Genomic DNA, 26,769 nt, shown 5'->3' with positions numbered 1-26,769 from the left:
AGGTGCCGTCCCGCCCCCCGGAACCCCGCCCCGACGCTCGCGGGTCACGCGCTCCCGGGGCGGTGGCGCTTCCCGCGCTCGAGGGTCGCGATGAGTCTGGGCTGGCCGCACTCCCGGCCCCGCAAGAGCTGCAGCCACCGCAGCGCTTTCCCCAGGGGATCACAGAATAGTCTGAGTTGGCAGGGACCCTCATGGATCATTGAGTCCAACTCTTGGCCCTGCCAGACCAACAAGGTCACACCGTGTGCCTGAGAGTGTTGTCTAGACACTCCTTGAGCTCTGTCAGGCTTGGTGCCGTGACCAGTTCCCTGGGGAACCTGTTTCAGTGCACAACCACCATCTGGGGGAAAACCTTTTTTCAGTATCCAAGCTGAACGTCCCCTGACACAACTTCAAGTCATTTCCTCAGGTCCTGTCCCTGGTCACCACCAAGAAGCTATCAGTGTCTCCCTCCTCTTCCCCTCAGGAGGAGGTTGTAGACTGTGATGAGTCTCCTCTTAGTCTCCTTTTCTCCAGATGAACAGATCAAGTCTCAACCACTTCTCATACAGCTTCCCCTGAAGGCCCTTCACCATCTTTGTTGCCTTCCTTTGGACACTCTTCAATATCTTTCATAATTGTGGTGCCCAAAAATGCCCTCAGGGCTTGAGGTGAGGCCACCCCAGGCCAGAGCAGAGCAGGACAATCCCCTCCCTCGACCAGCTGGTGATGCTGGGCCTGATGCCCCCAGGACACAGATGTCCCTCCTGGCTCCAGGGCACTGCTGACTCACATTCCTGTCAACCAGGACCCCCAGGTCCCCTCCTGGGGCGCTGCTCTCCAGCATCTCATTTTCCAGTCTGTTTGTATATCTAGGGCTGCCCCATCCCAAGTGCAGAATCTGGCATTTTCCCTTGTAGAACTTCATATGGTTGGTAATTGCCAAGTTCTCTAAATTGTCCAGGTCTCCCCGCAGAGCCTCCCTCCCTCTGAGGGAGTCAACAGCTCCTCCCAGTTTTGTGAACTTTGTGATCTGCGAAGTTGCTCGGCTTCCCTTCCAGTCCTGTGTCCAAGTCATTAACAAAGATGTTGAAGAGCACAGGGCCAAGGATGGAGTCCTGTGGATCCCCACTAGTGATTGGTGCCAGCCTGATGTCATCCCAGTCACTGTCACCCTTTGCACCCAACCTGTGATCCAGTTGCTCAACCATCACGTGATGTGTTTACCCAGCTGAATGCTGGACAGTTCATCTGGAAGGATACTATGAGAGACAGTATCAAAAGCTTTACTGAAATCCAAAAAGATTACATCAACTAGCTTTCCTTGATCAACCAGGTGGCTACCTTGCCATAAAGGAAATTAGGTTTGATAAGCAATTTCATGAAGCCATGCTGACTGTGACCAGTGACTATGTTGTCTTTCAGGTGTTTTTCAGTAACTCCCAGAATAAGCTTCTCCATAACTTTACCATGCGCTGAAGTGACACTGAACAGGCCTGTAGTCTTCTTCTTGCCCTTCTTGAAAATTGGACCCTGTGGCCAAACCTCTGCTGTACAGTGGCCGTGGTCCTGTGTCTGGCATGAGGTGTGTCTGATGGGACCCTTGGGTCCTGGTGCAACCTGTGCCAGGAGGTCTCAGTGCCCCGTCTTACATTCACACTTGGAAACATCGCAAGGTCTCAGGGTTCCCTCAACAAAGGAGTTGGATAGTCCCAGCTGTACCCCAGACATGGTGCAGACTCAAGCCACCTGCTCACAAATCCAGTTTCCCATTTTTTAAATAAAGTACCAATGAGAAGGATAAGAGTTAAAACTGCATGGAATCACTGAAGTAGTACAGGACAAATTCAAGGACAAATAAAAGAAATCATGAAAGATGAAGGAATGATGAAGAAATAACCAAACCTACAGGAACCAAGAGCCATGAACTGAGAAGCTAAGAGCAGGAGGACACTATAAATCGAACTAAAATGCCAAAGAACAACTTTGTTTAAACTTTGTGCTCATGAGCATAGTAAAATCCTCACCCACAGGCTGTGATTGTCCCTTACTCACAATAGCCATCCTGCCTGCAGTCAGAGCCAAGCTGGGTAGGAGAACATGAGAAAACACACAGCAGCTCAGACACAGCCATCTCCCTGCATATGATTGGAGTCAGGGAAGCTAGACCCCATCCAGATGTGACCATCAGGTCAGGAGGAATCCCTGGGAGTTGTCAAAACTTTTGTTTCACATTCTGTTTCTTATTTTATGTTACTTGACACAGCTCCTGCTCAGAAGAGCCTTGGGGGTTTGAAACTTCTCCCTCTGCTCCCCTTTACATGAAATCTCTCCCTGTTGTGGTTGCATGCCCTGCCTGCCCCGTATGCAAATGAGTGCGGGTCTTTCAAAGCACGTGATGCCTACTTAACCACCAACCCTTACCCATCAGAAAAGGCTCTGTCAGATCCAACATATAAATCAACTCTTTTCCTGCAGAACTTGCTGCCTTGCCTTGAAGGAATCCTGTCTCAGAGCTGTGGAATCTCAAACCCATAGGATGCTAGAAGAACCAAAGCAAATCATGCTGCTCCTGGCAATTATGCTCCCGCTCCCTAAATCCAGCCATCCACAAGAACAGGTTTGTCTGGCTGCACAGCATCCCCCTGGCTGCTTCTACAGCCCATGGCACTCTGTGTGTAGGTATTTTCTTCTGCAAAGTAATAAAAGTGGTGACAGGTTGGATTAGTTATACCAGGCAGAACAACCCCAGTGAACAGGAGCCGGTAGCTTAGGAGAAAAGGAGGCTACGTCCTGTGATACCTCGAGAGAGATCCCACAGGGGTATGGCCCAGTGGACTCTTCCCCTTTATTTGAATAAAGTTGAAGGACTCCTCTGTCTACTTTGTGGTAGACTGGATTTCCCACAGACATCCAATATGTTCTCCAAAGAAATACAGTTTTACAGTCGTTCCCTGAACAAGGTGACAGGCCGGTGAATTTCAGGATGTGGCACAACTGTGACTGTTGTTGCCCTTGGCCACTAATGGCTTTGTTGACAGCAGGAGAGTGAAGTTTGTGATAGGACAGAGCAATTGCTAGATGGATTCCGAATGGAAGCCTTATAACGTCTATTTGACTTCCATTTAAGCCCTAGATGATTCCCGCTATGCTAAGACTGCAAGGAGAGGCAGCATGGTGAGACAGGATGCAGCGACTGTCATTTCCTACTAATACCAGTTCTTGCTTTGTGGACTGAGGTGAGCAAACAACCCACCACCCCCTAGACAGCTTATTTCAACAGCTCACCAGCTTCCCTTCTCCCAGCCCCTGTGACAGCCTCTGAGCCACCCGGCATCCGCCAGACTTCCTGCTTGCTGACGTTCTGGGGGAAAAAAGAATCTGGAAGAGAGAAAAGATTCTTTATGGCAAGCACCTGGCCCTCACCAAGGCAAAAAGAGCATGTGCCCAAGACATCCCAGAGCAGAAAGATGGAAAACACAATAACCTTGCAGAGCTGGGAAGATGAAATAAGATATCCCTTCCCCAGGGGAAACTTCTCCCACCATGCTCCCCTCACTATTTTTAGCCTCTGCTGAGAGGTCTCCTGGAGACAGATGCACTTCTGGATTGACACCTTGGTACCACACTGGAAGTAATTCCCTGCTAGCTTTGAGGCAGAAAGACGAGTTAAGATCAATTGTACTTAACTGTTCAGTGATGGGAAGTACCAGGACTTGGCACCTGGACCATTGTTGTCACTTTTGGGTCTACTTTTATCAAGCCCCAAACAACTGTGCCAGATAGTGACCTGCTCTGACTGGGAACAAACCCACTCTAGATGCAGCACTGCATGGGCCAGTGGAAGTGCCAGTTGTTCCACATGCCAGGCAGCAGCATGCACACATTGAGTCCACAGACCTGTGGCTGGTTCCCCACCAGACCTTGCTCTCCCCTGGGAAGACATTGCAACAGAGGTTCACAGCATCTGCTTGGAGATGGTCATCAGGAGACAACCTTGTGGCTGTAAGTCACCATGTGTCCTCTGTAGCATCAAGATTTACATGTGAACACCTACTTGCTGCTGAAGCCAGCACTGGGCTCAATCAGCTGCTACAATCACCAATCAGCACCCTTCAATGGCCAGAACATGTAGGAAGGTGCCCTGGTTTCCAACATCAGCATTTCTTTTTAGTGCTCTGCTGGGGTTTGGCGCAGCTGCTCTGGCCTCTCCTCACAGATGTGGCAATGCTGGTTGGTGGGACATACTGGGCTGCCACCAGCCTTCAGCAGATGCCCTGTGCCCTCCCCAGAGAGGGGCAGTGATATGTTGGGGGTCACCACACCAAAGCCATGTGTGTCATTGCCAGTTCCTGCAAACCAACAGAGAAGGAGGGCTGGGCCAGGTCTGAATGGCAGCTGGTGCTTCCCAGTAGCTTGAAGGGAGGAGAGCTGAATAACTACATTGTTCATATTTTAAAAACACCAAAGACATCTCTGTTTGTCAGAAGAGTCTGGGCTGGCTCCAAGACAAATTATATAGGGAGAGAAAATAAACCCTCCCTTAAAAAAAAACAAACAAACCTCCAAAAAGACTTTTCCAAGAATATCAAAAGTCTCCCTCACCTCATCCACTAGACCACCTTGAGGATAGAAATGTCAGCCTGTCTCAAAGCAGCTTTGTCAAGGACACTTTGGTACAGAAAACACAATAAGAGCAGAGCAGCCCTCGGCAGTTGTGTCCCAGCTCCCTGTGACGGAGCAGGAAGCTCCGCATGGACAGCAGCAAGACTATCTCAGCTGAACCTGCAGACACAGTAAACACCAGGAATTGTTTCTGGTATCTCTGGTTCATTTTCCTGGTGGGATAGACTGCCTAGGCAGGGAGATAGGTACCAAGACATTAAGGTCGTTCTGCTTTCCCCCTGTTATTCTTGGCTGTTTCTGCAAGGTCAGAGATGGGGGAGGAACCTAGAGGAAATCCCCCTTTTTCACAGATCAAGCCTTTGCTGAGCAAAACAGTCCATGTGCTGATGCTGCCAGAGCTGAGCAGCACCACAGTGATTGCCTTGCTTTTGGCAAAGGGAAGCACTGGTTCTTTCTTCCCGTATCCTGAGCAGGTGTGAACCTGTTCAGTCAAACACAGCTAAGTCAAGCAAAGATCTCAAACAGGTAGGATGGGTCTGGGAAATTCATGAAAAGAAATGAGTTAAAGAAAATTAGGCTGTGAACAGCTCAGCTGCAACACAGAGAGCAACTGGAGCAGGACCTTGGTGGAGAAAAGCCCCCTGAGGGTCTCCAGAGGCTGCTGTGATTTACCTGGCAGCTGGCAAGGCTGAGTCTCCAAGGAAAAAAGAAGTGGCGAGAATGGAGTGAGAAGCCAGAAGTAGGACAAGGGTGCTGAAGACACCTGGATGAAGTCTGACCTGGACAGGGAGTCTGATGACAAGGGGAGAACAGCAAGGGCCACGTGAGTGGGAGGCCTTGAGCCCCAATTCCACCCTCCTCCTTCAAAGCCAAGTCAGAGCCAAAGGGAATCATCCCTGGCATGTGGCACAAGGAGGTATCTGTGGCACAGGAAGATGTCCATGACACAAGTAGTCTCACAACCTGAGCACCTGGACAGTGATTCATCACCTTTCCTGGCCATCACCCTTCCCCAGCAGGATTGTTCCCTGACACTCCTCTCAGCATCATGAGCATCAAACCAGGGTGGGGGCTCTGGAGGTGCCAGCACGTGACTACCCGAAGCCCCTTGAGCAAACTGAAGTGCCTGTGTCATGGGAATCATGACACCAGGGCTTTGCAGTCTGCTGTGTTGCAATGGACTCTGATTGAGGGGATTTGCAGAGAAGGCAGCACCTTGCACTGGGATTAACACGCTGCTTCGTCTAACAGACACAACTGATTTACCAAAATATGGATATGATCTAGTATCAATATCCAACTGAGATGGACAAAGACTCTTTAACCATTTTAGGGTTAAAAACTGTATGTTTATTAGCAGCTCTGGGCCAGTGCTGGACCAGTGCTGGGTCTCCCCTTAATACGCACGGCCCCAAATACAGGTGAATACAGGCTTTTTATTTACAAAAATATTAAATACAAACGCATACTCATAACCCAGTTGCCACCCACTCTCTGCTTCTTATGCTAATTTTAAAAAAACCAAACAATTAAGCATGTGTAGTTTGTTCTTTGAAATGGGTCGGTGGTCTTATTATGAGTAGGGGTCACAAAAGGGAGGGAAGGAATATGGCTCTTCCTCGTTCTGACCTTTCTACCTTTTCAATGCAAAGTGACAAACGGACCCTTGGCTGGGCTCCTAGTTTCATGTCTTCAATGGGTTTCTGATTTGCAGTTGTCTTATGTTCTTGAAGTTCTTTACCAGACTCTTTGTTTCTCCTTATAAGCCCAGCTGAACAAGCGTAAAGTTGACAGACAGTTATTAGCCAATGATTAACCTCTCATTTTAGCCAAGCCTCTCTATCTACCTTTAATTTTAGCAAGGCCCGTCTATTTTTTTTTTAATTAGATTAAGCAAGGCTTATTTTTAATTAAGGCCTCAGTTTCTCTAAAATCTGGAATTCTTCAAAGTTTATGTCTCACAGTGGGCTCCAGCAGTTATCAGGGCCCTGGAGGCACCACAGATCTATGCAAACCCAGTTCCAGCAGGAAAAGGCCTGAAGAGAATGGAAGGTGTTCACCTACATGTCCCAGCATACACATCACTATCAGACCTGGCCTCAAATGCAGGTCTCATGGCCCCTGAGCCAGCCCCCGCAGTTAAGTGCACCAAAGTGGACACAGCACAGACCCACAGGGGAGGGTCAGGCTCATCAGGGACCTAGAAACAGTGTGGGCAGGCCAGAGTGACAGCCTGAGGTGAGCCCTGCAGTTTCCAGGGGAAACTTGGTCCCAGTCAGCCCTGGCACTGCCAGAGCTACCCTGCAACCTGCAGCAGTCTCACAGAAAGCAGGGTGGGGGCCAGTGCTGCTGGCAAGGGCTGGGACAGAGAGAGCTGCCCTGGCTCTGCATGGAGCAGCCTGGAGCAGGAACTGTGACTCTCTTTTTCCTTTGGAAGCCCTCATGGGCTCCACACCCAAGCAAAGGCGTGAAATGGGAACCAAGGGCAATTAGCAACCCTCTTCCTGCCCCAGCTGGAACTAGTGGCTGCCCTAAGCAGCACCTGGAACAGGCCATGGCAGAGATCCCTCCACCAGGTGCCAGTAAGTGGACTGGGGTCTCCCTTTTGGCTCTGCTCCCAGCAGGGGAGGCTCAACCTCTGCAGGGTGCAGGGTTCACCCCACAACCGATGGAAGGAGGGTTCCCTAGTCAGCACAGGTTCACTGAGTTGCCATCTCAGCATAGAGCAGAGGGACACTTGCTACACATGCCATGCCACTGAGGTCCCCTGTGACTGACCCTGTGGAAAGGAGTTACTGCACAACACCAGCCAATGTTGCCACCTCTATGGGGCAGCTCTGAGAAAGGTTACTTAAAAGCAAGTAAGAGGTTGTGAATTGCACCAGCACTGCCTGAGCAGTGTGAGCCCCAGCACAGCTTCTGGAGGAATAGACAGATGAAGCTATAGCACTTGGAAGGGGTGCAGGTGGGTTTAAGACCCTGTCCCACAGCAGGGGACAGGGCATCCCCAGTCCCTGGGAAGCCCAGAGGTGATGGGAAAGGACATGGAAACATATCCAGGTGCAGAGACCCCCGGGCTCTTTGTTTGCTCACCAGATTGCAGCTTCAGCTCCCCCTGCATTCTGAGAGACAGGACAGTCAGGGACTTCAGGGCTGGCAGCAGTAGATGGGCTGATTTAGAGAGAGAGAGACAGAAGGATAAATTAAATAGGTCACCCCACTTTATTAGCCCTACAGACAGGTAACCCTCATAAAAAGGGTCAGTTCTAATTAAACCTTAGGCAAAACAGGCACTGGACACCAGAGAAGACACCACAAAAAGGATAGCAGACACTGATGCCCAGGGGACAACTAACACCCAACTCTTGCGGACAGGGGACATGACTAGCCATGGCCCTGCTGCTCCTCCTCCACCATCTCCCTGGCACCCTACTGATCCCTACTCCAGCTGCAGGCACAAGGGCAGAGATTCATACATTGCAGTGAGCTTTAGCTCAGGATCAACCTCGAAGAGAACTGCTGCATGGGAGAGAGTCCTGACAGATAAGAACAAAAGTGAGAACAGATTTGGCCTGCATGTGTCAGCTCAGGGCAGAGCCAGCACCTTCTGCCCAGCTCAGTTCAGTGCCACAGCATCATACCTGGAGAATCGGAGCACGAAACAACCCCAGAGAGAAAGGCCTTGGCCCTGGGGGTACAGAGGGCCAGGCTGTGCTACATGGGATCTCCATTGAAAGTACCATGGATACCAAGTACCAAGCCACAGTCGAATGTCATTCAGCTCTAGCATCATCACTGAGGTGGGAATCCCATCATGATGGGAAGCAGGAGGAGTCCTGAGATGCGCCAGGACTCATCTTAGACCACCACCACCCCTCAAGACACCTGCAGAAGAGTGCAGCTCACAGTCAGGATGTCATCCCTGGCAGTAGCCTCCACAACCACGTGAGGCAGAGCTGCCATTTCTCCATGTGGAGATGTGCACAGGGAAGAGCCTGTTAGCCTCTGCTCTGTCTCACACTCAGTTAAATACAAAACCAAGTTCTAAAGCCCCTCCGCGAGGTCAGGCTGATGTGAGCATCCCCAGGCTACAGAACATCATTTCTCTGACAGTCATGGAAAGAATGTAATCCTGGCAGGTATCAGGAAGTATTTGCCAGGTCAAGCCAAGTAAAGGGTGAGGTGTCTGTCTCAACTTGTCAACAGCCCAAAACAGCAGCTCAGAGGTAGAGGCTATCTTGCTTAGGTCTATGGCTCATTCCCTACAGGAGCCTGCAGACATGTAAACAGCAACTATGGTATCACTACCACAAACATGACAGAGGGATTGCCATGAGGACCACCAGTTTGGGCACTACAGGGCCAGGACAGTGTCTCTGGCAGGCAGAACATGGGCAGCAGAGAGGGGCCAGGCATGCCTCCTTGGATTTCCAATCTTAGTCTTCCAATGGCAGGACAAGCATGAGCCTCTAAGGGCCAGGCTTGTCTGGAGATGCTGGCTGGAGTGTTGAAGATGCATCACTTTTTCCCATGAGCCCCCAAAATCCAGCCTAAGTCAGCAAGGGCACAGCAGCTCACCCCACACAAGCAGCACAGACAGCAGCCCTGTCTCCCGCATGCTGGGGGTCACAGGGCTGGGGACAGTGTCAGTCCTGTTAGAGACAGGAAAGGAGCAGCTTGAGAGCAGCGTGGCTGATAAGCCATCAGCAGGGGAGGAATGCTCCCCAAGAGGGGTCCCGGCTTCCTCCCACAGAGATGCCACCAGCAGCCCCAGATCTTGAGACACAACACCTGGAGCAGTGGGTGTGATTAGTTTGGAGCAAGAGTCCCTTGAAAACCCCGAGGAAGTTTGGGGATGGGGTGGGGGAGGCATGTGCTAGATGAAGGTGGAGTCCAGCTGGCTCATTTCATGGTTGTTGTTGGCATGAGCCTCAAAGAGCTGCTTGATCAGGGCAGATTTCTCCTGCTCCAACTGGGTGATGCGCTCACTCTTGTCAGTCACCTCCTGCACAAGATGGGAGGAAAATGCTGGTTAGAGGAGGAAAATGCTGGCAACTGGTGTGTGGCAGGTAAAATTTCATAGAACCACAGAATCATGGGCTTGGGTAGGAGGACATTAAAAAAGCCCAGCTCATCCCACCCCCTAACCATGGGCAGGAACAGCTTCCACTAGAGCCAGTTGCTCCAAGACCTGTCCAACCTGTTCTTGAACAATTTCAGGGATGGGGCAGCTTCTCTAGGCACCCTGTGCCAGGGCTTCACCACCTTCTCAGGGAACAATTTCTTCCCAGTATTCCATCTAACCCTGCCCTCTGGCAGTGGGAAGCCATTCCCCCTTGTTCTGTCCCTCCGGGCCCTTGTCCCAAGGAACAGCCCCCTGGAAGGGGCTCTAAGGTCTCTCCGGAGCCTTCTCTTCTCCAGGTGACCCCCAGGCTGTCCCAGCCTGGTTCCAGAGCAGAGGGACTCAAGCCCCCAAAGCATTTTTGTGGCCATATGCTATGACAGAAACCCCAGCAGTGAGCCTGGCCCTGGCAGACCATCACTCCCCTGACAGCCCCGAGCTTCAGTCTCTGCCCTCTCTTGTGACCTCCATTTGTCACAGCCTTTTCCTCTGCCAGGAATGCCCCATCCCTGCCACTGACTCACCCAGCAAACAGCTGGAGACAGCTGGGCACAGCTCTATGCCAGAAGGTCTCCACGTGCAGCCCCACACACCCTTCTCTGGGATGACCAAGTCTGGCCAAGCTGAAGGAACACTTCTCACTGCCTGTCATTCCTTCCCTGGCCCCATCCCATCCCCTTCCTTTCCCAGCACGCCCAAGGGCATCTCCTCCACCCCTACCTCCACTCACCTTAGTGAGAAGCCGATTCTGCTCCTTCAGCATGTTGATGGCTTGCTGGGAGCCTGTGGAGACTGGGGATGTTACAGGCACCAGCCTGCTCAGGGCTGAGGAGGGGTTTGCTGCCTGTAAGAGAAGATGAAGGTGTGGTGGCCAGGCTGTGCCCATTGGTCGGACCCAGGATGCCACGACTTTCCCAGAGAGAGCTGTCCCACAAGAGACGGCCTTCGGGGGTCTCTGGCAATCCCTGGCCACTGGGTAACCTCAGCAAGGGGCAGCCTGTGGCTGCAAGTGATTTCAGCTCAGTGAGTTCAGCTCTGCTTGCGAGGCTATCCCGGGCCAACTCAGAGATAGAGAGACAGGAGCATCGTATGGTGATTCCACAGAGACATTTTTATTGTCCAGCAGCACCGTGAAGGGCAGCCAGGGACATCAGCTCCCTGCTGAACTGGGCAGAAGCTGGGGTTTTTATGGGGGAAAGCCAAGGTGGTACCAGGGGGAAAACCAATGGGTTACAAAGGATCAGCATAGTCACCAAAGTATGGTGGCATAGCTCACCATGACGACAGAAGATGGTCCCATCTAAAGGACCCTCTCCAGGAGAGGGTTGAGATAAGCTTATCACAGCTCCCTCAGGGTACATTCCTCCAAGGGAAAGCCTTGACAGGCTGACCTGCCTCCACATGAAGGGAATGAGACACTGGGCCTCTTATCTTGTGGCCCTTCCAAGCCCTTCTTCAAGGTGAGATGTTTCTATGGCACACAAAGAACTCAAAGAAGCCCAGCAGAGGATTAAAATCCCAGCACAGGCCATCACAGGGTTTCCAGCCCACCAGGCAGAATGGGGAAGCATTCCTGCCAGTGTGCCGGGCTCCTGCCCAGCATGAGGATGACTCAGCACCTCAGGAGGTTAGGCTCCTTATTCCCTTGACAATGGTTGTACCTTTTTTGGCATCTCCTTTAGCCCCCCAAATGCCTTATGCATCCTCCAGCCCACATCAGGACCAGCTGTGCTGTCCTCTTGGCTGTTCTCCATCGCCTTCCCAGAGCTGGGGGAAAACTCTGGCAGCTCCAATGTCAGCCCAGCCACCAACATGGGTGGGACAGGATGAGTCCTAAGATCACACAAACAACCTGAAGCTACTGATGTGCTTTTCTCACCTTGCCAGCAGTGGAAAGAAGGTCACCCAGGCACCGGTTCACCTCCTGAAGTTTGGGCACCAGGCGCCCCAGGTGATTCTGGCCACCCTCAGCGAAATCCTGCAGGATGGGTTAGAAGAGGCTGGAGGTTACCATGGGGTCAGCTCCAGGTCCAGCTATCTCCCAGCCCTGTTCTCCAAACCCACATGCAGCCAGAAGAAGGCCCAGACTCACAGCACTGGTCCTCTTCTTCCCCAGGAGCCGCTGGTGCTCCTGCATGCGCTGGATGTGCTGGCAGTACCACGCTCGAGCCCGGTCTATAAGCTCCAGGCCCTGCAACAGGACATCCTTCTCCTGTTCCAGCTCCTTCATGTACTTCAGCTGCAAGACAGAGCACAGGGATGTCACCCACTCCCCACCAAGGCTTTGTCAAATCCCAGGACTAGGTTTCTTCATGAGGTGTGGGGGAATGTGGATACAGGCAAGGGTCTCAGCCCCTTTCCCCATGAAAGGCTACAGAGGAGCAGGATAATGACTGCTGCCTGATGCTGCTTTGGAGAAAGACTTTTGGAAGAAAAGGTCTCCAGTTTGGAGAACAACCAAACTGTGTGAAGCACACTTGGGTCACCTCTACCCTCCTGCTCAGCATTGCAGGTGCAGGTTTCTTCACCTATTTACCCAGGAATGCAGCAGGAGCATGCCTACAGCTGCCCCCCGCTCCCTTTGGGGTGCATCAGCCCCAGAACAAACATACATGGATTTTGGTGAGCACTGAACAGACCCCTCCATCCTGGGCTGCCTGAATAAATTCAATGTGGATTTCTCTGCTTTGCAAACAAAAAAGTCTGTCAGAAGCCAAGAGGACCTGCATGTTTGAGCCCTGATCTGCATGGAACATTGGGGAGGGGACATAGCCTTGCCCCACTGCTTGCCAGCGCAAAGCATACCTGACCCTCACTGGCGTGCTCTTAAGGCCCAGAGATCCATCTGTTCCCACACCTCCACCTTTGTCTTCCTCTTGCCAAGACCTTGCCCATTGGGAAGGCAGCCAGTACACTGGCTTCGTGGCCTGAACCCACTCTGGGGGAAGGCATCCACCTCCTCCCTGTCTGGCACGATTCAGGAAAGAAAGCACCTTGGAAATAATGGCAAAACATCCACATACATCAACAGACCTTCATATCCAAAATATCAGGATTTGCCTGACAACTCACAGCTCACATATGCAGGGTGGGCAGAGAAGAAGCCAAAGCCCAGAGACAAAGTCATCAGTGAGGGAACCCTGTAATCTACCTTCCCCCTCATGGGAGCCCACAACACTCCCTTACCATGCTGAAGTCCACACCATTGGTGATGGTGTGTCTCCGGTGTTCTGCACGGCCTCTCTGATGCCTCCGAGTGTCCCCAGCCTCTGGGTGGCCACTGTCTCCCTGGAACTGCCCAGCAGACTTTGCATCATCACCTGGAACAGAGGAAAGCATGAGGCCACAAGCTACTTTCAACAAAATCCTCCCCACAGCCACTTCTGTGAGATGATCTGCAGGGTGGTCTTGCAAACAGGGAGAGACTGAGCAAACCACCAGCCTACTTCTGTTTTTGTCCAGGCAGGACAGGTGTCAGGAATGACTGACTCCGCTGTGCCAGGCCAGCAAGAGACCTCAATGTCATCTTCTGTAGAAAGCAAGCAGTTTCCAGGAAAAGCTGGTCCAGTCCCACCTGGGGCAACTAAACCATTAGTGATATTGACTGCCTTCACGTGTCTTCATGGGACACCCAGCTTCCACTCAGGTGGCACCAGCTGTGCAAGGAAGCCAACTTCTCCAGAAGGCAGCTCCGGCTTGGTGATGGACTTGGCCATGTGGATATCCAGCCCAGACACTAGGTCTACGATGTAACAATAAAGTAAATCAAGCTGTAGATTTTCCAAAATTTTATTAAAACCCAAACATCCTATCCTGCAAAAGACTAATCTACTACAAACACATAGTGCTGATGTAAATCCACGGTTAACCTATTTTTGAAGATTAAGTTCATACTGGCAGGTTCCAGGCTGGATCAGGCACCTCCTGACTGTCAGTCAGGGCAGGAATTCCCTGGGCACTTGCAGTGAAGTCTGTACAAGCCCCACACTGCCTGCCCTCACCAGAAACCCAGCCCTGCAGTCACAGCTGAGCCAGCTCTGATCCACTGCTAGCCGAGCTGGTAGGGCAGCACCCTGACACCCCACTGTCCCAAATCACAGCATCAGGGCAGCCAAGGGTGCAGCCAACACATCCCCAGGCAAGTCTGGGCAGCAGCCTGCTTCTCCTCCCATCCTGCCCCAGACCCCAGCAAAGTGCCCAGCACACCCTGTCTCGTGCAACCCCCTCAGGCCTACAGCTCGCCTGCTCCCTGCACACTTGAGGTTTCCTCAAGAGTTCCTTTCCTAACCTGGCTTTTCAAGAAGAGGAGCAGGGAGCTGGCAAGTGATGGCAGGCAGCTGGGGAAAACACCCTCTTCCCAGGACAGTTCCCCATGCGTCTGCCAGGCACTCCCACCCCTCGCACATCCTTCTACCAGAGCTGCCTGGCACAGGTCTGGCACATTCCCTGCTGCAGGCACATGAACGGCTGTGAATGCCAGGACAGGGTGTGTGGCACCACATGGGCTGGCATGTTTCTTCCCTCTGCTCCACAAGTTTCCTCAGCTGAGCACATGAACATGACGGAGGAAGGATATGAGGCAGGAGAGGGCAGCCACGGCCACAGGAGCCACCCTTCATCTTGAAGGTACAAGGTGTGGGAGCCCTATACCAGGGCTGCCTGTGCTGCCACAGTCACACTAGTTCAGGGATAGGAGACAGGCTCAGCTGGCAGCAGGCAATGCTACACCTCAGTTTGTCACTTTGTATCACTGGGGAAAGAAGCCACTATGCCATGGGAAAAGTCCTCCTTCTAGTCCATCACAGTATCTCACTCCTCAACAAATACTCTGGCTCAGACAGGTCTCTAGCACATCAGCAAACACAGTCTTTGATATCACCCATCCATCTGCTTTGCCAACTCCCTTTGGTTTCATGTACCAAAATCTAACTGGGAGGAACCCAGCAGGACTGGTGTCACCACACATGTTGTCCTGGCAGACCTGTAGTATATCCTGCTTGAAAAGCTGAGGAACAGCCCCAAAACCAAGGATACTCCTAACAGTCAGAATCCCATGGCAATGCCAGGAGCACTTCTGGTTGGAGCTGTGGGACAAACGTGTTAGAAAACTTTTTGTTGCAGTAACCTAGAAGTGCTGGGTTGAACTGAGCTGCACCTGTGATAAGCAGGAGCTCTTGGTCAACCAGCTGAGCTCTGCACACCTGAGCTGACAAGGTAGTGGCTAAAACAGGACCCCTGCTAATGAGCTAGGAGAGTTCTTCTTAGGGAAGGAACAGGATAAGCTCACTAGAGGTGGAAGAGATCCCACCATGAGGTAATGGAGAAGCTCCTTCCTCCCTCTGGGACCCTCTCTGCTCAGGACAAGCAGACACCTCATGGTTGTTTTATACTTCTCCACAACTATCCTTGGCAATGGCCCAGACAAGCCCCTACAAACCATCCTCTCCCTCCTGCTAGTGCCAACAACTCTCCAGAGGCTAGGGCCAAGCCACCCCTGGACCAAGGGAAAGCACTGTGCTGGGGAGAAGCCAGTGGCCCAGGCCACAACACACTTCCAGGGCTTTCTGCTCTGTGCTTTGACTTCTCCAGGTCCCAGCTCACAGGGGTACTACTGGGGTTAAGAACCCCAAGAACAATGTGCTCAGACACTGCTGTGACAAGACACCAGAAGAAGGGATATCATTATGGTGACTTCCCTGCCCTGTGACTTCTCCGATATCCACCTCATCATCCTTGTGTCCGGTGTTGGCACTGTTGGCTCCCCAGGGATCATGGGGTGCCAAGCAGAAGCTTGCACTCTGCACCAGCACTGCTGGGCTGAGGAGAAGCTGGAAGTCAACTTAAGCAGGGACTTCAGAAGCACTTCAGCCCACACGCTAGCAGTGGCTAGTGTGAGAGAGGGGACAGAACTGTTGTCCCGCTGGCTCCCTGCACCCCTGGACGTCCCAGGAGAACCACCTGGCCCCAACCTCTGCCATTTTGCCATGAGTCACATCCAAATCACCTCTGACATGTGTAGATGCTCCTCAGACCATAAAGCAGAGCTGGGCAGGCACCCTGTGAGAGCACCCTCTTCCCCCAAAACACAGGGAGGGAACATTTCCTCCGACTCATTGCAGCTTATGAGCACTGATACATCTTCTCACTGCATTTGGTTGGGGTCTTACAGAAGCCACCACGTGCAGCTGGAGGCTCAGAGCAGCCTCACACCCAAATGATATAACCTTAGTGGAGACAGGTCTTCCTGGAGCCACAGTCAGCTCCCAGCACCCACCACACATCTCCGCAGCAAGGACGGAGCTATATCCTGCCATGACGCTGCCTAAGTCCCTTGCAGCCAGCTGAGAACATCCGTCTGTTCAACTGCACCTTGGGACACCATCTGTGGAAGGGCGCACTGGGCAGCTGTGCAGGATCACGAGCTAAAAGAGATGGAATAACTGAGTTGTACTATTTTCTAAACTGCTGAATGAACCTGAAACTCAGGCCTCTTGCCAAAATACAGCCCTGCAGTGTGGGATGCTAGCAGCAAGGGCTGAGGCACTAACCCTGCCTGCAAGCTCTGGACAGTTACAGAACATCACCCGGTAATGGAAAGATCCTCAGCAAGCAGAAAGCTGCTTGTTTCTTCCCAGGGCAGAGATTTCAATCTGCTGTCTATTCAACAAACAGGATTTTTTTCAGGTTTTTCCAGATTTACATTCTTGATGATAGTCTGCTTAATAGTTCCCTTAGATGAAGCTCTGGTGGTTAGTCTGGAGTCAAAATGGAAAGCAGAGAACCTCAGACACAGTTAAAAGTTTCTTCTCCACCCAGCAGAACAGACTGGGAGGGAGTGGTTGGGAAGGGAAGGCAAACCACCCTGACCTTCCCAAGGTGGAGGAAGTCATTGCACTCAAGTGGTGCAATAGTAAGTACCAGTTCCTCACACAGACTTTGTCTCCTCTGATCTCAAAGCACTTCACAAACCTAGATAAAGAATTATTACCTACCCAGATAAGCCCAGAAACCTGGTTTCCTTATAGCATCTTCTACTGACTAGCAACAAATCAAGATGCCAGTGAAACTGGCATGTCTCCTCCATGCTAAGGGCAGTGTACCACCCCGGAGGGCTCTGGAAGAGCCAGCACAGGGAGCCCAGATCCCGAGGAAAGGGCAGAGTCCACAGGGATGTGCAGGAGAGCTCTATGGACAGAACCTGGGACAGCAGAGCACATCGCCCTAGCACTGCTCTCCCATTTATTAATTGATTATTTGTTATTTGGAATAGTGCTGTGGAATGATCCAAACCAAAAAGCTAGATCAGGTTTTGCATTTTGTATTTGTCCAAACCATGCATGACATCGTGAAGGAATCATTCCTGAGGGCCAGCCCGGCACAGAGCCCACCGAGCACACAGCCGCTCTGTGACCGCAGCTTCACCCCAGCGAAGCTGCTCGGCTTTGGGGGTCCCCAGGGCCCAGCCATTCTCCGAGACTCCCAGCTGTGACACCCACCCCTGGAGAAGGTCAGGACAATCACGGACACATTACGGCAAAGCCCTTAATTCCTCCTGTCAGCGCTATAAATAGCCCAGCGCATCGCGAGGGGGGCACAGACCTGGGCGGGCGGCGGCGCTGGGATATTCACACCCGGATCGGAGTTCAGCGAAGCCAAACCAGGACTAACAGTAACTTTGGGGGAGTTCTACACCGACCCTGAGGGAACGCTGGCTCTGAGCTCAGAGGAGGGCACAGGGGAGCGGGGCGAACCGCGGGATCGCATCCCGGCCTCCGAGCGCCAGTCCCCGTCCCGGGCGCTGCCATCACCCCCGCGAGCTCGAAGCCCCCAGCCCAGTCCCGTCACTCACCGCGGCCTCGGGGCTGGCCCTGCCCCGGTTCCCGCTGCCCGGCGCTCTTCCCCCGCCGCTCTTCGGAACAACGAGGGCTTGGCGGCTTCTCTACGCTCCGCCGTCCGCCGCTGACACCCTCCATCGGGGGCTCAGTCCCAGGCAGAGCCGCCCGCAGCCCCAGGACGAACCTCTCGAAGGTGAGGTACCCGCTGGCCGGCGCCGCCTGCCGCAACCCCTCCATCACACCGGCAGGCAGCTCCTGGGCTTCCGCTCCCCGCCAGCGCGACTCGATCTCCCGCAGGTGCACGTAACCCCGCCGCCGGTCATCCAGGATATCGAAAAGAGTCCGCAGGCTCTGCAGGAAAACCCGGGGAAGACCCTCGGTACCGCCGGGGAGCGAGCGGTCACCGCGCTCCGGGGCCATCGCCGCCGCTCCGAGCGTTACTCCAACGCCCGCCCCCCCGCGCCTATTTGCTGGCGGCGGGAAGTGCCGCCTTCCCATTGGCTGGCGGCGGGCAGGCTCTCCGGCCATTGGCTGAGAGGTAGCACGGCAATTTGAGTTGCACGCGGCGCCCGCCCCGGCCTGGGCCCGCGGGGGTCCCGCTCCTCTCGCGGGGGGAGCCCGACCCTCCCCTGCGGACGACGGACCGCGACAAACGCCAGACCCTTCCTCCGTCTTCCCCCCGCTTTATAGACTGAGCATGATGTCGTGTGGTCCAAAATATCTCTTGGGTCCGTTGGGGTCAGCTGTCCTGGCTGAGTATCCCCCGAACTCCTTTATGCACCCCTATCCCTCTCCCTGGTGGGGTGGGGTGAAAAGCAGAAAAGACCGTGGGTCTGTATAAGCACCATTCAGCAATAAGAAAAATATCTCCATGTTGTCAACACCATATTTTGGTCTCCGTATTTTCAGTGCAAATCCAAAACCTGTCCCCGTAAGAGCTACTGTGAAGAAAATTAACCCAGCCAAAACCAGCACAATTTCTAACGACTTCAGAGCCGATGTGATTAGTGAACAGGGACAAGGAAAATCCCAACGATGGCATTCACTCTTACTTGCCACCTTTGCAAATGCACCCGAGAAGTGCAGCATCCCTACAGGAGGGGGAGTAGAGCACCAGAACGGAGGAGTCCTGGGGGGGTGTACTTGTCTGGTGCCATGGGGGAAAGAAAAGCTGACAGAAGGAATAGAATCCCATGCTTTCAGTGCTGTGGCTGGTAAGGCACCAGTGGCCAGCAGCCAGCAGGAGATGTGGTAGGAGCCCTATTGAACCACAGACATAAAAGAGGGGAAAACCCAGCAGTGTTGACAAAAATGAAAGAAACAGGATTTGGATCTTATCTTTTACAAAGTTAATATGCACTGGCATTGGTAAGAGAATGAGTTTCTGTGTTTTACAGGGAAATTTGTTGTGGTTTACCAAAATATGGATATGATCTAGTATCAATATCCAACTGAGACGGACAAAGACTCTTTAACCATTTTAGGGTTAAAAACTGTATGTTTATTAGCAGCTCTGGGCCAGTGCTGGACCAATGCTGGGTCTCCCCTTAATACGCACGGACCCAAATACAGGTGAATACAGGCTTTTTATTTACAAAAATATTAAATACAAACGCATACTCATAACCCAGTTGCCACCCACTCTCTGCTTCTTATGCTAATTTAAAAAAACCCAAACAATTAAGCATGTGTAGTTTGTTCTTTGAAATGGGTCGGTGGTCTTATTATGAGTAGGGGTCACAAAAGGGAGGGAAGGGATATGGCTCTTCCTCGTTCTGACCTTTCTACCTTTTCAATGCAAAGTGACAAACGGACCCTTGGCTGGGCTCCTAGTTTCATGTCTTCAATGGGTTTCTGATTTGCAATTGTCTTATGTTCTTGAAGTTCTTTACCAGACTCTTTGTTTCTCCTTATAAGCCCAGCTGAACAAACATGAAGTTGACAGACAATTAGTTATTAGCCAATGATTAACCTCTAATTTTAGCAGAGCCTCTCTATCTACCTTTAATTTTAGCAAGGCCCATCTATTTTTTTTTTTTAATTAAATTAAGCAAGGCTTATTTTTAATTAAGGCCTCAGCTTCTCTAAAATCTTAAATTCTTCAAAGTTTATGTCTCAACTGTGTGAAGCTGTGGTTACACTGGGAACAGCTGGAGACAACTCTGCTGTCCCCAGCCAGGACAGCTCCTGCCAACCCACCTCATCACCCCAAAGCCCTCCACACTGGAGTTCGTCACATTGCAGGTGCAACACCATGGGGTCAGCATGGGGCATTTATGGTGAGTGCCAGGGTGACATTGCATGGGGGGGTCCCTACTGCCAGAGCCTGAAGCTATTATCTGAGCAGAGTGAGCCTTCCTCTGAGCTCAGTCTGGAGGTGTACCTGGCCCCTACACTGCCCAGGGATGCAAGATCTCATCCTGTGTCCTCAGCTGTGCAGTTTGGGAAGGATCCAGTATGCAGGTTTATCTATTCATAGTTTCTTTTTTGTCCTGCCCAGCTACATGCCCTTTACATGATCTCTGAGCCTGGGCTCCATGCCCAACTGCCCCTTTAGAGAAGGGCTGCTGTCCCAGCAGAGCAATTGTCCTACATTCTACCAGGAACAGCTGCATCTTGGGCCCCTGATCCAAACATTCTGTCTTTTTTGCTTTTCTTCCCTGCCATACAGTCTGCATTGCTGGGCTACCACAGTCTCTGGTGCCCTGGCCCTGCAGCCCTCCCGCTCTGCACCTCCTGGCCTGCTGTTGTCAGTGCAACTCCCTGGGAAGTGAACTGAGGATGTGATGACCTCAAGAAGACCCTGGGTCCTGGGGATGGTTCTCATTGGGATGGGGAGCTGGGCCATGCAGGGCTGACTGGACTAAGGAGGTGCCTGTTATATCTCAGACCTGCAAGTGGGTGCTGATCATCCCTGTGATCCCTCAGCTAGAGTGTTCTCCCATCCCAGACCATCCCCATGTGTTGCTGCAGCCTTGCTTGTATCCTGGGCTCTTGCTTATATCCCAGGTTCCAGAATGCCATTGCTATTCTCCTCTCAGCATGGATAAACTGCCTCCTGCCTTAGGAGCGTCACCTGCCACTACCCAGTGCTCCCTGTTCTCCCCTCCCTGCCTGTGGCTGATATTTGCAGCACTGTGAGCAAGGGCCCACTCCCAGGTGGAAAGGAGAGGTCTGCCCTCCCCACTGCAAGGTATGATGGAGGCTGAGCCTCTGCTCACCAACATAGTTCATTTCTGGGGGACACTTCCCATCGTAAGGGGATCAAGCACAGCATCCAGGCTCTGTTTCAGTGTCCCATCAGATCTCTGCCAGAGCCAATGACTCACTGTGGCTGTGATCCCAGCCTGCTCACCTCTGTCTGCACAGCCACCCTGCTCTGTTCCAAGGTACAACTGATTGAAGGCAGATGCTCCCTCCAGGAGACCCATGTGATGGGGAAGAGTGAGGCTCCCAGAATCCCTGCTTTGCTCTGCAGCTGCATACCGCAGGGACTATGACTTAAACTCCCCCACATTACACAAAGAGGCAGCAGCACACAGAAGATACCCAGCCCTGGAAAAGCAGCTGTCAGGGAGCAGAGCAGGGGCTGAGGCCTTGGCCCGCACCCTGGAGGAACACATGCACTGTGTGGGTTCCCTCAGAGCCAAAGCATCCCTTTGCGGGACACCCATGTGGCAGTGGGTGCAGACAGTAGAGGTAGAGGTGACTCCATCCCCCTGCTGTGGTTCTGCACGGTGAAATTCATCCTGCACCAGCCTGGGAAAAACAGGCTAGGGATAAAATTAGCTGAAGTTTTTATTACTGGGATTTTATTTTTAAAAGCAATGGAAAGTACATCACTGGTGGGAAAATCCCGGAGGTCTGGGCCAGCCTGTGGGATAGCAGCATGCCTCTGCTCTGTGGTGGATATCTTGCACACCCCAGGAGGGATGTGAGGTGGGAGTTAGCTGTAGGAGCAATCAGCATGGCAGCAAGGACCATGAGAGGGCTGATCCTGCCCCCTGGGATGCACCAGGATGATGCAGTGGCACACACATGGGGCAGCTGGGACAGCTGAGCCCTGCCAGGAGGCATCACATAGCCGTAGGGTCCCTGGGAAACTCTGGTGGGAAGGAGCTTTCCTGTCTAAGCAGTACTGGTCCCTTCAGCCAGAGAAGATACAACTGGGGGTCTACAAACTCAGACAGTCCTGGAGAGATTGGAGAGGGATGGAGCCACCAGCTCTTCCAATGAAGGTAGAAGCCAGATCCAACCCATCCTAAAGAAGGCAGTTCCCAGTGCTGGAGTGTAGCAGTTCCCTGATAAGGGATGGTGCTTCTGGACGTTTGCCTGCAATGCAACAGAGGGATTTTGACAAGTACAGAGAGGAGGGATCTAGTGAAGGGTGAAAATCAGAAAATCATGGCTGGCTCAGGACACCCCCCCAGCTGAAGACAGCTGGAAACAGAGAGAGGGCTTGTCATGTGTTGTGCCAGGCTGCAGGAACAGGGCTGTCAGCCTGAGGGGCTGCCCTGTACCTTGATACTTCTTGGCCCTCTGTCCTGGCAGGAGAGGGCTCCTGGCAAGACAACCAGTAGAAACCAGTGGGGCTTTTCTGGAAAAGCTACCTACTTCCTGGCTGGTTCAATGCCAGGACAACAGGGATCCCTGCCCATGGACCCCCTCAGGGCTTGCATCAAACAGACACTGTCCTGGGAAACAGGAGACAAAAAGGGGTTTAGAAAGTGAGGCAAGAATAGAGATTTGTACTTGGTTTTGATTTTCCTTCCAGGCAAGGATTCTTGCCAGGACGGAGATTATAGCCTTGGATACACCAAGATCCTTCCAGACCTTCAACACCTCTAAGGGGACAAGATCTGGGCTTGGAGCTGAGGCTGGAATACATCAGTGGGCTCCTACTCACAGGGTGCAGAGGCTCAGCAGGAGCTGCACTCAGTCAGAAGCTCACTCCTGACTGAGGGAGATTGTTTAATTCCCTTATTTTTTTACTATACCAGTGTAAACACTGGTTGGATTTGTAGCTTCACTGGCCACAGACTCAAAAACCCCCCAAAATGCCTCATATGTGTGTGCGGTGGCCTTACTCAGTGCTGGGATGGTGTGGGCATCCCCAGAAATTCCTGACAGGTCCTTGCTTCCATTCCAGTCCTGTCTGACTCCAACTTTGTGCAGGTGGAGATGTGAGTAAGTGCACCCTGAACAAAGGCATCTTTCTGGCTCCAGGTTCACACATCTCTGCTGGAATGTAGGATACACCCAACAGCAGGACAGGCAGCTGGGAGGTTTCCTGATACCCCACACAGTACTGGGATTCCTCCATGCAAGGCAACAAGATACTGGGGAGAGAGTCAGCCCCAGCAGCTGGGGAAGCCTAGACATCCAAGTCTTTTGGTTGGTGCAGGACTCACCCTGCCTGGAGGTCCCTGAGGAAGAGGCACTTCTGGGCTTGCATTGGCCTGCATTGGCCTGCACTAGCCAAAGAATACGCCTGATGTCTCAGCTGAGTCCCAGGGTATGTCAGTCCACGTCCTGACTGGAGTCACAGAGCCCTGAGGACTGGGAGTAGGTTCCCACTCCTCCATCTGTCTGTGCCAGCTCACAGGCAGGCCTGAGATAGGGAATGGGAGTGGAATTGATTGAGGTTTGGATTAGGAGAACGGGACTGGGTGATTTCTCCCATGGACCACAGCCTGTGGATGGGTGAGAAGCCTCAGCCCAACCTGAAACCAAAGATCCTTGCCTTTATTCCTTGGTCTGTGCTGCAGAGGCAGATGGGGGCTGTGCTCCTTCTGGGAACAGCTTTGCAGCCTCATGCTGTCCCAAATGTCCTTCTGGCTGCTACAGGGACTAGGCTGCTCTCCAGCCAGCCCCTCTCTGTCCCTGTGTGGAACTCTGCTGATGATCTGGGTGCCTCTGCAGAGGAACCCCGCTGGCTCCCAGTGCTCCCTCAGGAGCAGGTCAGGACCCCCAGGGCTTCTGCCAAGGCTAAGATCAATATTGTGCTGGAGCAGCTCTGGAGTGTGTTTTGGGATTGTTTGTGCATTGCTCAGGGCTGGCCTGTGCTGGGCCAGTCCCAAAACTGTTGAATGCTTCTGGATTGAATGGTCCCCTGCACTTGCTGTTGGCTGAGGAGCTCGCAGATGGGAGCAGAGAACCCTGTCCTTAACCCCTCCCTTTGGACCCCAGCCTGTTGCAGTATCTACAAGCTCATTGTATTCTTCCTGCTATTACCCAACCACATATGAAGCTGCAGGGCCGCCCACCAGTGCTCCCAGATGTGCTCATCCGTGTTTTACAAAGCCACTGAACAGCCATGATTCCCACAACCAGCAAATCCCACGTCTCAGAGACATCAGTTCCTTCTCCTGATCCAGTGTCTCCTTTGATCTCCTTGAATGATCCATTGTTCAACCCTGCAGCTCTTGCCCAGGTGTCCCCACATCAGAGGCTTTTGTTAAAAAAAAACCCACCTCTCCTTTGTCTGAGGAAGTGGCAGTCCCCTGCACTGCTGGGTGACTAATGCACTCCCCACCTTCTCCTCTTTGTACTCATCTTTCACTCTGCCCCCAGGGATTATTTCTCCTGCTCCATGGTGGGGACAAGTTTTTCTGCCCAGCTGGGATGGGTGCCAGCATGCCCTCTCTTTCCTGGGGAGTCTGTGCCTGTGCCTCTCCTTGGAGGAAAGCCCTGTTTCCCTGGGTGACTGAGCTGAAGCCCATGTCCACACCAGCTGCAGGGGGTGTAGAAATACAGACAAGAGCTCTCAGGTGCCTCAGGCATGCTGGTGACACATCCTCATCCAGCTTTACCTGGGATTAAGTTATTTGTGTTTATCCAGATATAGGGTGAGCCAAAGACATCAGCACAGTAGGGAGTTGAGTCTCTTGAGCTGGTTTCCCTTTGCCTGCGACATCTATCCCTTCCTCTGGGCTCCTGTCCAATGCCGCAAAGAAGGATAGAACCGTAGAATAGTCCTGATAGTCCTTAAGGATCACAGAATCACAAAATCATTAAAGTTGGAAAATGCCTCTAAGGTCATGTAAAAAAGTCCTGGCCCTACACAGGATACCCCGACAATCCCACCCTGTGCATCCCCGAGAGCATTGTCCAAATGCTCCTGGAGTTCTGGTAGCCATGGGGCTGTGCCCACTCCCTGGGGAGACTGGTGAATGCCCCAGCACCCTCTGGGGAAGAACTTTTTCCTGATAACCAGACTAAACTTCCACTGACACAGCTTCATGCTCAGGTCCTATCACTGATCAGCAGAGAGAAGAGATCAGCATCTGCCTGATCTCACAGGTTAACCTGGTCCCTTGTTGCTGTGGCCTCATCACAGTGGTGACGCAGGCTGTAATCATGAAAAATTTGCATTAAATTGTGGGGAACTTATTGCTGCCCCACAGAAAACCCTGGTCCCGCATCTGATGGATTGTCTGGTTATTTCAGGTTTGAATGCCATTTTCATATCTGGTCATGCTGCTATCTGGATCTGGATCTGTCCCTCCTGCTATCAAAGCAGTTCCCTAAAAATTCACAGTGTTCCTCTGTCCCTGGGAATGGTCAAGGGAGGATGAATGTATGGAGAGTAGCACTGTGAAGATCAGCAGAGGTGACAGAGGTGAGATGCTGGCAGGCTGACAGATGGCAAGCAGGGTGGCAGGCAGACAGGGTGACAGCGTGGCAGGGAGATGGCAGAGTGGTAGTGCAGCAGGGCAACCAGGCTGGGCTGGGCTGGCTCCCCCACACAGCTGCTTGCTTATTGAACCTGCTCATTTGGGCAGATTGTATGCTTCACAACCTGAGTCCTGCAGAGATGACATCTGTTCTTGCCTTTCTTTGACAGTGCCCAAAATCCAGATCCCTGTTTCTGCAGACAAACAAGGTTGCTCTCACTTCCTGCCACTGGAGCAAGTTGCCTGCTTCATCTTCCATGGCAGAGAAAGCCCTCCCTGCCCCTCATTTGCTTTTTCCCACTGACCTTCCTTGTGCATGAAGCTCAGGCACTACCCACCTGGGGCAGCCACCTCAGCGCAGACACCTGCTCCTCCCCAGGGACATGGCTCAGTTCCCTGCGAGTGGCTGGGGCTGCCCACACACCATGGGCAAAGGTGCTGCCAACCTCAGTGCCCTGCTCTCCGGCCTGTGGTGCCTTGACAGAGCTACATGGGAAAGGAGAAGTGACAAGAGATCCCCTCCCTGCTTCCCCCTTTACTGGGGCAGCAGCTGGCAGTGCCCAAACCTGGCTGGGCTGAGCTCAGCCAGCCATGTTGGGGTGCTGCCCACCTGAACATACTGTCACAGGGTATTTGGGTATTTCTCTGGCTATGCATGTGTGTGCCTGGCTGACATTCCCCTGGGAATGGGAGTATTTCCACCCCAGCATGTCCAAGCTTTTGGTGTCCTTCTGGTTGCACTGGAGGTTGACTATCCTGGGACACCAGCGGTTGTCCACAGCTTGGCACAGGTTCTCTCAAACCTCAGCTCACACCTCCTACCCCCTTGGGGCTGGAAAGAGGGTGGCAAAAGAATGAAGAGGAGGAGCAGCTCCCCCCTGGGGAGAGAAGGAATGCCAACCCCCCCTTTCAAAGCCACTCATGGACAGCCTGGGAATAGGATGGCCAAGTCTGTGCAAGAACAAGGTATGGAGAACACTCACATCTCCCAGGATGGGTCCCACCACACCAAGGACCACCTGCCAGATAGGAATTCGCCGCAAAGTCCCCAAAACCAAAAGAAGGATGAAGAACAAGTGTTGCAGTCAGCAACCTCCGGATCTCGTCCAGAGAAGCAGCAGGATTCTGGGGACCAGCATGGAACACCAACGAGACGGGCCCTTGTTCATGAAACCATTTATTCAACATAAGAACAAACTCAGACCCAGAACAAAGAGCCCCGAACAGAGGCACGGCAGGGGTTTTTGAGGGCCAGAACTCCCGAGGGTCTCCACCCCTGAGGGTGGAGTTCAGGGTCAGGGACCATTAGAAACACAGCAAGGGAGAACCCAGGGACTCAAACCCAATCAGAACTCCTGGGCCGCCTTTCACAAGGGGTTTGGGGTGGGACAATGTAACTCTGCCTTCCCTGAGGCGCGTCGCCACAAACTAGGGCACCATCCCTACTCCCACAGGGCTCCCCCAACCCTGTTTCTGCTCCCTACCATCCAGAAAAGAGATTTTTTTTGTTCCTTTTCAGTCTTTGAAGACC

The 26,769-nt window shown here is 52.6% G+C and overlaps 1 protein-coding gene across 1 annotated transcript; it reads right to left on the bottom strand.

Moving 5' to 3' along the window:
* Nucleotides 1-5,943: 5,943 nt before the first annotated feature.
* SAPCD2 (suppressor APC domain containing 2) lies at nt 5,944-18,105 on the bottom strand. The gene is made up of 6 exons (XM_058853901.1): nt 17,577-18,105; nt 12,914-13,047; nt 11,820-11,966; nt 11,607-11,705; nt 10,458-10,571; nt 5,944-9,610 (listed from the first exon to the last, which is right to left on the bottom strand). Exons 1-6 carry the CDS (start codon nt 18,088-18,090, stop codon nt 9,482-9,484), a joined length of 1,137 nt encoding a protein of 378 aa, XP_058709884.1. The 5' UTR covers nt 18,091-18,105; the 3' UTR covers nt 5,944-9,481.
* Nucleotides 18,106-26,769: the final 8,664 nt, after the last annotated feature.

This window comes from Poecile atricapillus, chromosome 20, assembly GCF_030490865.1.
Source record: "Poecile atricapillus isolate bPoeAtr1 chromosome 20, bPoeAtr1.hap1, whole genome shotgun sequence".
NCBI classification, from domain to species: domain Eukaryota; kingdom Metazoa; phylum Chordata; class Aves; order Passeriformes; family Paridae; genus Poecile; species Poecile atricapillus.
The sequence above is the reverse complement of the archived record's forward strand: the minus strand, read 5'-3'. Positions and strand labels throughout refer to the sequence as shown.